Genomic DNA, 12,305 nt, shown 5'->3' on the forward strand with positions numbered 1-12,305 from the left:
TTGGATTTAGTTATACAGATGGAAAATTTTCATATATGATTGTAATTTTATATTTTAGTAGTTATATACAAATTATTGAAGTTAGTATATATTAAGTTTATCTATTATTGGAGTATATAAAAAGTCATTTAGACACTTGTATATAATGCCATGTTTAACTAATATATTCATGTACACATATCAATATACAAAAAAGGGAAGTTTATATACATATACAAAAATTAATCTGTACATGACTTCTTTAAAATTGATTTTTTTGTATATATATACCCTGTTTATTTCATACCATGTTTTTTTTAGGAAGTCAGATTTATTTGCAAGAACCGTGAAAAAAGGACAATTCACATGCAATGTTATACGCAAATCAATACATTGAAATATCAAAAAAAAAATATTTCAAATCATTCAAAGAGATCATACATACAATTAATACAACACTATTATACAATCAAATTACATAATTGATTTTATACTGTTATTCATTTTAATATACAAATACTACATCAAAAAAAGTATATAATTGTATCAAAAGTAAAAAACTTACTTTATGGATATATACAATTATCACCAATGATTACCTGTATTCGCTTACACTGATCTTCTTTATAATATACAAATACTACATCAACAAAAAGTATATAATTGTATATTACGAAGTTTCTGCTTAAAACAATCATATTTTGAAATCAGTTTAAAAAAAAAAAATTACGACACCACAATAACGAACGCAAATAAATCAAAATATGTAAATCCAATAGAACATTGTATAATTATTGCAATAATAAACATGAACTTTCATCCAAGGAAAACTTATTTATATTCGATTACAAAGAAAAAATAAAAAAAATTGCTGCACTTCGGTTTCATAAACAGCAAAAAAAAATTTATCTTTTGTTTCAATTGCTGTATAATTCTTATTTTTTTTTTGAAAAAAAATATGAATTTGAACATTTTGCTTAAAAAAGAGACGTTTACCTAAAATTATGCATTATCTAAATTTATTGTTAGCATATTTAACGCTTCAGTTACAAACCACTTTTTAAAATAAAATTGTATAAATAAAAAAACAAAAAAAAAAGACTTATATACTAAATTAAAGATACCTAAAATAACTAAACTATACCCATAAAATGTAATTAGATAAACTATACCCATATAATGTTATTTAATCAATTAAGTTTGCCATATATGAAATTTTTCCCTAAATAAATATGGTGTGTAATTATAAAAAATAAAAAAATAATTCTAAAAACAACATATACAAAAATCAATGTAATCTCTAGCTCTTTTCTCTCCTCAATCATTTAAGTTCAGGTTGTGGTGTAGGCGTTGCTCTACAACCACCATCAACCAGTAAAATTTAAATGTGATTTATCCTACTCTACTACTTTCACTATGAGAAGAACAAGTAAGTTCTTTTTTTTTTTAATTATGTATGTGTAATCATTTAAAATTTATTAAATATAAATTTATAAAATGATTTGGATTATATTGAATTCATAAATATATTAATCGAAATAAATATTGTGGATTGATATGATTGAGTCCAATAAATACGGATTTAATTAAAGTCTAAATTAATTGATTTGGGCTACATTGGATGAACCCAATTTGTTAAACTCAATCCCATCTCATTCTAGAGCTCATCTTGGCGCCACGTGTGCAAATGATGTGGCATGCCAAGTCAAATAAGAAAATCAATAGAATCATGACATGTGTCAAAGATGACAAGCCCGCTTCATAAAGCCCATATGTCATGTCACTTAAATCTGATTGGCTGAACGGAATCCTATTCCAATCGCAACTCCTCTATTCTAAAACTATAAATAGGGGTCCTCATAATTCAGAAAAGACATAGAAAATTCTAAACAAGAAGCTAGAGAGACTCTGTGGTACAAACGTCATTTAATTCTCTACAAAGCTACAAGTTTAAGAATTCAAGTTCAAGAACGATCAAGATCAAGACCACCGAATTCAAGAACAAGCTCGAAGCCCTTGAGTTCAAATAAAAGTCAAGATCAAGATAAAGTTCAAGTTCAAGTTCATCATAGATTCATGAACAAGCTTTAAAGCTCTTGAATTTATATTTGAAAAGGCGAATTCAGAGGAATTATAGAGATTGTAACACTCGCATTTCAAATAATAAAATTGATTATTGCTATAATTTTCCGTTCTTGATTATTGCTTTTCGACGCGATTTTTATTGTCTACAGTATGATATTTAATTAGATTTAGATTAATAATGTTAGGTAGTCCTACGAAACATTATTCACTTTGTTTTGAGATGAAATCCTTCCTTAAATAATGGAGTACCAAGAGCAAAAGTGGGGTTGGGAACACACTTGGCTGAATTATTGCCCTCAACATAACCGGTGGTGATGGAGATGTAACAAACATTTATTCTATGGCTTCTGATGGGAGATTTTTTATTTAATTATTTCCTAAATTACCGATGATTTTTTTTTGTTACTTATGGAATTAAAAAGTATATATTAGTGTTGGAAGGAAGTACACGTAAAAAATCTAGGTTAATTTTTGTATAAATAGCTACATCAATCTGCATCGAACAAATCACTGAAATTAGAAAAAATGTCCGGAATAATGCACAAGATAGAGGAGAAACTCCACATGGGAGAACACAAGGATGATGAAGATAAGAGGAAGGAAAAGGGTGAGAAGAAGGAGAAAGGTGAGGGGCACAGGGACAAGAACAAAGAGAAGCATCATGGGGAAGATCACAAGGATGGAGAGGAGAAGAAAAAGAAGAAGAAGAAGGATAAGAAGCATGGCAGTGGTAGCAGCAGCAGTAGCAGTGGAAGCGACAGTGATTAGATCTCATCTCTATATCACTTCTTAATTTGCTCCTACCTATATTTCAGTTTCTCATTCTGGACTTCATTCCTCTAATAATCCTTCCTATATGATCATAATATGAAAAATCGATCTAATGTTTTAGATTTCAATATTTAAATAGGCGTGATTCATTTCATTTCAATACAAAATGAAAGGTTTTTATTTATCTATGCACATAAATATATAAGTCATAATTTTGGGTTGATCATATTTAATGGATGTGGATGAGTGCTGCTATCTGGTGTTATGCTGCCATTATCAAAACACATGAACTTTTTATATCATTATTATTAAAAATATATGAATTTCAAATGGTCGCTAGATGCCCTTCATAACTTATGTTAAACAAGAATAAAATTGTAATCAGGCAAACATATTGTCTAAAGAGAATAAGGATCACATATCACGTATAATCAAATCATATCATATATCATATATTATTATTATAAGTGGAAACCTCAAAATTAAAAGTTCGAAAGAAAAATTTGTCCATCAAATAATGGAACCACGATTTATCGTCAAATACCTAAACTATTCTCATAAAAAATGTACAATGGTTTTGAGTCTTTTCAAATTTCTGCCATTACTGTGCTCTTAAGTAACCAATGCAAATTTTACAAATATGGTTATTTTATCATTAAACATAAATTAATCCTTCAATATTTACTACTATAATATTGTGAAAATATTTCATATCCACAATTAATTTAGTGAAGAAGCCCAAAGTCTTTAACTGATCCATCAGTTATGTAAATATTACTTACTTGAATATTAAGAAGTAAAATTTAATTGAAATAAAATTTGAGTGGCTAGAGTTGAAGATAAAATGAAGAAAGAGATTTGTGAAATCGAATAAGCCAGAGTTATGAAAAGACAAGTATTTAATTCAACCTTGGGACGGGAAATTCCTCAAGAAAGGACTATACTATGCAGTTCCTATATAATTTGCTATCTTCAATTCTTAAGAGAGGTATGCTATCTTGATGTTATTTCGTATATTATATATGTGTAATTTTTCTCTTAAATAAGGAGGTTTACATATGAGTTCCTACCAAAAGCTCTTCATTTCTTTTACTTCCTAATTTCAGGTCTATATGTAAAATATATGAAAAAAATTTGACTCTTTCCTGTTGGGATAATTTCTTTCACTTGCTTATGGAATGTCAGGTTAATCCTCATGTTGAATTTGAACACAAAGATAGTAAAGCAGTAGTATTTAAGATTCTTGCTCTTTTTTCTAATTTTATATATATATATAATTTAATTTCATGTATTGAATTCATATTATACAAAATGCTAAAACTGGGAAGGTATTAAACCAAAAGTTGAAAAAAAGTCAAAAGTCACTTGAAATTGTTGGGAATTAAACACACAACACACACAAATAATCTAGAGAAAAGAGAAACAGAACACAAACGGGACACACAAGAATTTAACGTGGTTCGGTTTCCCTACTCCACGACTGTAACAGGAGGATTTTATTTCACTTGTGCTACTGTGAATTACAAATACAAGGATCATATTTATAGGAAAACCAAATGGTTAACCTAGGGTTTCAGTAATGGGTCGGGCCGGCTCACAAGCCTCCACAAAGCCCAACAATCTCCCACTTGGAGGCTTGAAGAATTTCAACTGTCATCCACTTAGAACACTTGTATGTCTAGTAATCTTTTTCAACTCTCTCCTGCTACAGCGGCCTTCTCATCAGTCAACTGAAAGGCCCGTTGAAGCTCCCCGAAGCTTCAACACATCAGTCACGGCTGAAACTGCCCTTGACTCGTCCTCGGTCCCTACCGGCTCCCACTTGAGACACGAACTGCCGGATCCTAGAACTCCCTGAGAACAAACACTCTCCATACTCAGCAAGAAATTTTCTGGAGACGTATCAACAGCTGGAATACTGGTTCTCTTGACCCACTGTCTTCTAGGAGCCTTGGCTGAAGCACGGCCGGTGCTCCCACTGCCACAAACGCCTCTGACTGGTCTTCCTGAACCTTTCCTTGCTCGTTCATCCTGAATCTGACCTGTGGCTCTGGGTTTCTTTCTTGCAAAGACAACCTTCTTCTGCCCACGAGATTCTGTGAACCGGACTTTGTTTTTCTTCTGAACTGGGACGGTCACTCCCTCAGACGGTAATCCGACAATATACAACGATCCTCTTTTTGTTCCACGAGCCATGACAAGATTGCCCCTCACGACCTTCCACTGCCCATTTCCGAACTTCACATGATGTCCCTGTTCATCCAACTGCCTAACAGAAATCAAACTTTTCGTCAAGCTTGGAACAACTCTGACATCCTTCAAGGTCCAGAAACCGACTGGCGTCTTCAGCACCATGTCACCCATGCCCGTAACATCAAGAGCTCTATCGTCTGCAAGCCTTACCTTTCCAAAGTCTCCAATAACCAGATTCTGCAATGCTTCACTGCTGTGGGTAGCGTGAAAAGAAGCACCAGAATCCATGACCCAGGAATCCACATTGCTCTCCGCGCAACAGATAAACAAATCCTCGTTGACGCTGTCTTCTGCAATGTTGACTTGTTTGTCTTTCTGGCATTGATTCCTGAAATGCCCCACCTCCTTGCAGTTCCAACATGTTACACCTGAGCCATCCCGAGCCTTTGACTGACTCCTTCTTCGGTTCCTGCTCCCACTACCTCTGTTATTTCCTCTGCCTCTGACGACGTTTAGCATATCACCTGATGATTCTCCAGAACTCCTTCTTCTGACATCCTCGCCAAGAACGAGATCACGAATCTTCTCAAAGGTGAATCCATTAGGTCCCACTGAACTGGCAACTGCTGTAACCGTTCCGGACCAACTGTCAGGCAATGATGATAACAGTAGTAAAGCTTGAACTTCATCATCGAACTTAATGCCAACTGACAAAAGTCTGGCTAAGATCGAATTCAATGAGTTGATGTGCTCGGTAACTGAACTGCCTTCCTTCATCTTTGTGTTCACCAACTCTCTAATCAGAAAAATTTTGTTTGCTGCAGATGGCTTCTCGTACATGTTAGACAAGGCTTCCAAGATGCCTTTCGCTGTCTTCTCCTTAAGAATGTTGAACGCAACATTCTTGGTCAACGAGAGTCGGATAACTGACATAGCTTTCCGATCCAAAACTGCCCACTCTGCATCAGACAATTTTCCTTGCTTGTCACCCAACACTACGTCCAAATCTTTCTGAACCAGCAAATCTTCAATCTGCATCTTCCACCAACTGAAATCTGTACCATCGAACTTCTCAATTCGGAACTTCCCATCTTCTGCCATCTCAAAGGACTTCGGCAATTCCCTTAACGGCGTCTACAGACAGCGGGCGGCGATTTGGACGATGCTCACGATCTGGACGCTCGCGGCTGGATCTGAGGCTCCTCGACGCGGCGGCCAACGGAACGGCGCGACGGACAGCACACGGACGACGGCTGTTCGCACCCTGCGCGGTTCTCCTAGCCGGCTGCTGCTTGAGGTTACCCACACGGTAACGGCGGCTACTCCTCCCTGCACACAGTTCTTCACACAAGAACCCTAGGTGACAATTTCTCACAGTTTGTGTTACAATGTTGTTGAAACCTCGCTCTGATACCAATTGTTGGGAATTAAACACACAACACACACAAATAATCTAGAGAAAAGAGAAACAGAACACAAACGGGACACACAAGAATTTAACGTGGTTCGGTTTCCCTACTCCACGACTGTAACAGGAGGATTTTATTTCACTTGTGCTACTGTGAATTACAAATACAAGGATCATATTTATAGGAAAACCAAATGGTTAACCTAGGGTTTCAGTAATGGGTCGGGCCGGCTCACAAGCCTCCACAAAGCCCAACAGAAATATGCTATCATAGTTGATAACCCTCACCATTAAATTGAACAAAATTCATGTGTGTAACAATTTATCTAAGACATGTAGTTTTGTTTTTTTTTCCTCTTGTTTTAGTCAGCCATTCATTAAGCAAATTATACCTTATTGACCAAGATGTTCATAATTCCCCTATTCCAAATTTTCTTCCTCTATACTACATTTTTCTTCTGATGTAATTCCATCAACTGGTATTTTTAGGAGAAAGATCATTGCATTGAAAATTTGCTCATGACGAGATAGAAGTGTTATAATGATATGGAAGTGTTATAATATAATAATGATAAGCCATAAACGTGCAACACACATTCGTAGAGACTGATATTATTTACAAGTGGGAAATGTAAAGTTGAATTACCATTTTACTCCTATACTAAATATTTTTTTTATAAAACATCTAATTAATAAACTATTAAACAATAAATTGTAATCATATCATAATATTCTCAATACTTAAACTGGGAAGGTGTTAGGTCTGACGTCAAATGTTAATCATGTAATAATTATAATATAATTTTTTTAAAAATATTTAACAAATACTCATAATGGACAATCTTTTCCATAATGTATATAAAGTGTCTTATAACTTATAAAATCTGAGTAACTTTTGAATTGTCAACATAAATATATGAATTCTAATAATAAAGGGAAAATCATAAAATTTTGCTTTGAATTTATCTCGAAAAGTCAGTTACACATTTAACATCTATTACACACTTGAACTTGTTTAAAGTAATATTAATGCCCCCTTTGAAGATGACATGGCAGAGAAAGTATTTTCACCTTCTTTAAGGTGAGAAGAAGAAATAAAATATTAAAATAACAAATTTAAACATGTGACACTATCTTATTGATCATTATATAATTAATGTATTATAATTTCTTATGTATTAATTTTGTCAATAATATATTTTTTTTTAATTTGTGCCCCCGATTTCTTTAAAATACATTTTTCTTTATTTTGACATCTTCTTCAACAGTTCTTTACAACTTTGTCACCAGGACACATTCAAACTACTCTTACAAAAGAACTCCAAAAAATAGAAAGGAGTGGAAAAGAAGATGATTTTCATCGAAAGGTTAATAATGTTTCAATTTAATTAACTTCATAATCTTCCTGTTCAAACTCATCGGAGGATCCACCAAAGATGATTATTGAAAAAAAACATTAGAAAGATAATGACTTCTATCGAAAATTCCATGATTATTTATGCATAAAATTCATGATTATATTGCCTAAATTTTCAAAGTCAATTGAAGAAAATGATTATTCTATGTTTGTCTTCGCTATTCTTATCAGAGCATCAATCAAAAAGTCATTTTGTCTCAAGCCGTCATCAATATTTGATTATTCACTACGCACAAAGAATACAAATGTAAGGTTTACTTTGCATCCATAAGTATCAATAGTTTTAAAGAAAAATATAGATCTTTAAGTAATTCTTTTGTTTCACCGGCAACAATGGTGTTGCCCCCGTCCATCACCACTGTCAATATCTCTTACTTGATAATCGATCGTCTTACTATTTCCATCTTGTTTTTCCCTTTTTACTTTAATTTATGAAAAAGGAAGAAAATATGAATTTAAAAAAGTAAAGAGATGGAGAGGGGAGGAAGAACACAAAGAAATAACTATTTTGGGGAAGTGTGAGAAAATATTAAGGGAAAAAGGTTAAAAAAAATATTATTTATGTCATCAAAACGCGTGTATAACATTTTCTCACACAAAAACTGAGATTGTCTTCGGAAGGGGTCATTAATATCACTTTCCACAAGTTCAGATGTGTAAAGGTCATCACGGTATTTTAAGTATGTAACTAAGGCTGGCAGCCGAACCGGTACTTACCGGTTGCCGGTTCGGTCCGTCCCGGTCCGGTTCGGTCCGTCCCGGTCCGGTTCGGTACCGGTTAGTGCCGGTATGGTCGGTAATTTCCGGTTTCGAGACAGGTATCGGGATGAAAATCGGTAAATACCGGAAATTACCGGTTTCGAAAATTACCGGTCCGGTTAATTTTTTTGTAAAAAATATATCCGTGTAACGGCTAGTGGGCCCCCCCAATGGCTATTTGAGTAAAATTTCAGCCAATAGGAGCCCTACCCCACCCCTAACTTTTTTAATACCCTAAAGTTTTGAAAATTACACTTTAACTTATTTTTTTACTTATAAATACCCCTAAATTTCATTCTTTTAAATCAAAAAATCATCTATTCATCTTCTACTCTCTCAACTCTCTACTCTCTAATATCTAATTCTATAATATATAATATCTTAAATTCCGGTGTTGCCTTACTTGGTCTTTGGAAATTAGATTTGGAGCTTCAAAATTCAATTTTCAACTTTCCACGTTCAGCTTTCGCCGGTCATAAACGTCTACTTTTTTAAGTAGACGTTCGGTACATTCGTTCTAACTTTTATTTTACGTTTTTTATTTATATTTAAATAATTATTTATTTATTTTGTGATTTATTATTTGCATAATTGCATTACATTTTTTGTATTATATTTAATCTCACGTTTAATTTTTTAATATGAATTCCGGCAAAAATATTGTTCAAAAAGGAAAGGGGAAAAAAAGTGCATTAGAGCGTGTAAAAAATATTTGTAACTTTACATCATCCGATAATGCAAAAACCGGTAGTTCTTCTAAATCAAAAACTAAAAAAAATCTACTATATTAAGAATAAATACGGATGATTATACACATGTTGATGATACGGTTTTTAATATTGATAGTAATTCAGGATTAGATCCTTATCATGAACATTTACAACGTCGATTTGGTAATTTTGATGAGGATTTGCCTAGTGATAATGATAATGATAATGATAATGATATTGATAATTATACTTATACGCCTACTTTTGATGATGATGATGATGAAACTGAGCCACCTACGGCTACTAATACTCCCAGTCCCGCTCCCTTTCGTTGTCCTGCCCCAGTACATCCTAGGCCTAAGGTAGAACGTGTTAAAAAAATCGATTGTTTGGCAATTTATGACACAAAACGAAGATAAAACACAAGCTATTTGTAATAAATGTAAACATAGATTAAATCATAAAACTGTTGGCAAATCTAGCGGGACAGGACATTTGAGTAGTCATTTAATGTCTTGTTGTAAAAATGAATTTTTGCATGCTAAAGCGGTAGCGGAAGCTAAAAAAAGGGTACCCCCCTCCTGAAAATGTAGGAGTAGGCGGCTCTAAAATGGTACAAACACAATTAAATCCGTCTAATGTTTCTGGCTCTAGTTTACCACTTTCATATAGTAGAGAAAAAGATCTTGAAGAACTAGCTAAAATGATATGTGTTATGGGTTTGCCATTTAGTTTTGCTGAAAATCCCGGTTTTATACATTATATTCAAATTGTATATAATCCAAATTTTAAAGGTTTTGCTAGAAATACAATACAAAAAGGCTGTATTTGATTATCATGCACAACATTTTCAATATCTTCGTTGTTTATTTTATTGTAATACTTGTAAAATAGCTATTACTTCTGATATGGGTCGTAGTGTAAATGGTAACGATTATTTGACTGTAACTGCACATTGGATTGATGAAAAATGGTATATGCAAAAAAGAATTTTAGGTTATAAATGTTGTCAAATGCAAAAAACCGGTAGTTTTATTGCTCAAACTATTTTAGATATTTTACAAAGTTATGGAATATGTGATAAAATAAGTAGTATAACCTTAGATAATGCTTCAAGTAATAATGTTGCTGTTGTATATTTAAAACCTACACTTTGTCCTTTCTATGGTGATAATTATCATATTAGGTGTAATGCACATATATATAATTTGATGGTTAGAGATGGTGTACATATGTATGATAACGGATGTACGAAAGTTGNAATGATAAAGGATGTACGAAAGTTGAAAATGCATGTCATTTTATATTTAAATGTCAAGTTAAGTCTCGGCGTAAAGATTTTCAAAATCGCTGTTTTGAAAATAATCTTCCACCTAGAAAAATTCCAAAAACAGTGGTTACTAGATGGAATACTTTATATGAAATGCTTGTATTCGCTTATGAATATCGAATACCCTTACAAATGGTTTGGAATGCTCATAATTCTGATATGACATATAGACTAGATGATAATGATTGGCGTGATATAAATGAACTTATAGATTTCCTAAAAGTTTTTTACTTAACTACAAAAAGAATTTATGTACTTTATAATGCATCAATTTGTACTGTTTTGCCTGATATTTGTATGATTTCTTCTAAATTATATAAATTTAAAAATAAACCAAGATTTCAACAAACCATTGAAAAAATGATTACAAAATTTAAAAAATATTATATTCCTATTCCTCAAATTTATTTAACTGCATGTTTGTTAAACCATAAGTATAAAGATTTAGGTGCATCAAGAATGGTTGAAAAAATGTATTTTAACTTAGATATTAATNTCACCCTATGTATAAAGATTTCGGTTCATCGAGAATGGTTGAAAATATATATTTTAACTTAGATATTAATGATGAATTAGAAGAAATTCCTAGTTGTCAACAAGTTAAAGATAGCATAAAAATTGAAGCTAGAAAATTGTATGATTTATATAATGCTAATATAAATTTATCAAGTGAAAATGAACCTGAAAGCTCTAGGGTTAGATTTGATGAAAATAATATTGATAATTATTTANAATAGAAATGATTTTGATGCCTATATTAATCAAAATACAGAACCTACTGAAGATATTCTCCAATGGTGGAGAAATCACGGCAAAGGATTTCCAAAACTAGTACCGATGGTTCGAGATATATAGCAATGCAAGCGTCGTCGGTAGCTTCGGAAGGCGTCTTTAGTGCAGCAAGGTTTCAACTTGGAGAACATAGGCATTCACTAGCAGCCGACAGCTTGGAGATATCGGTATTATTTCGAGATTGGATTAATACCGAGAGAAGAAATTTGGGTCTGAACCACTAGCGACCAAATTTCAAGATGACGTTGATGAAGTAATGCAGGATTATAGGGACGACGGGATTGAAGCAATGGAAGATCTTTCTATTCAGCCTATTCCCGAACATGTTACTAAAGAAATGTTGAATGATTTACGAAGGGATTTATATGGTGGCACCAACTATTAGTAAAAGTATGATAATTCGAGATTTAGTTCAAACAGAACCCTTCCTAGAAGTTGGCTGTGTAGATTAAATCTTTTAATACTCTACTAATATTTTTGTAAATGTAATTGTAATATCAAATAAATATTCATAAATGTCACGACCAAAAACGGGCCGCGACTGGCACCCACACTTATCCTACTATGTGAGCGAACCAACCAATCTAATCCCCAACATTGCAACCATAAATAACAAAATATAATGCGGAAGACTTAAAACTCATTAATGAAAATCGATTAAATAACTTATAAAAACTCAATACTATTTATTTCCAAAACCTAGAAGTCATCAACACAAGAACATCTATCCTCAAATTACTAATCTAAGAGTATCTAAGAAACTAAAATAAGTAAAAAGCTAGTCCATGCCGGAATCTCAAGGCATCAAGACATGAAGAGGAAGATCCAGTCCAAGCTAGAAGCAATAGCTCACCCTGAAAT

At 32.9% G+C, this 12,305-nt stretch overlaps 1 protein-coding gene and 1 long non-coding RNA gene across 2 annotated transcripts; both read left to right on the forward strand.

Moving 5' to 3' along the window:
• Positions 1-2,478: 2,478 nt before the first annotated feature.
• Positions 2,479-3,023, forward strand: LOC107031137 (protein SRC1-like). The gene has a single exon (XM_015232380.2). It carries the CDS (start codon positions 2,590-2,592, stop codon positions 2,830-2,832), a length of 243 nt encoding a protein of 80 aa, XP_015087866.1. The 5' UTR covers positions 2,479-2,589; the 3' UTR covers positions 2,833-3,023.
• A 667-nt stretch (positions 3,024-3,690) lies between these two features.
• On the forward strand, positions 3,691-9,081 carry LOC114075579. Its single transcript, XR_003575936.1, has 3 exons — positions 3,691-3,823; positions 7,727-7,803; positions 9,034-9,081. It is a non-coding gene; the product is annotated as an uncharacterized LOC114075579 (long non-coding RNA).
• Positions 9,082-12,305: the final 3,224 nt, after the last annotated feature.

This window comes from Solanum pennellii, chromosome 1, assembly GCF_001406875.1.
Source record: "Solanum pennellii chromosome 1, SPENNV200".
Classification (NCBI taxonomy): Eukaryota; Viridiplantae; Streptophyta; class Magnoliopsida; order Solanales; family Solanaceae; genus Solanum; species Solanum pennellii.

Excerpts from the sequence above, each read along its gene's own strand:
- LOC107031137 (XM_015232380.2), top strand. The coding sequence starts at position 2,590 with ATGTCCGGAATAATGCACAAGATAGAGGAGAAACTCCACATGGGAGAA.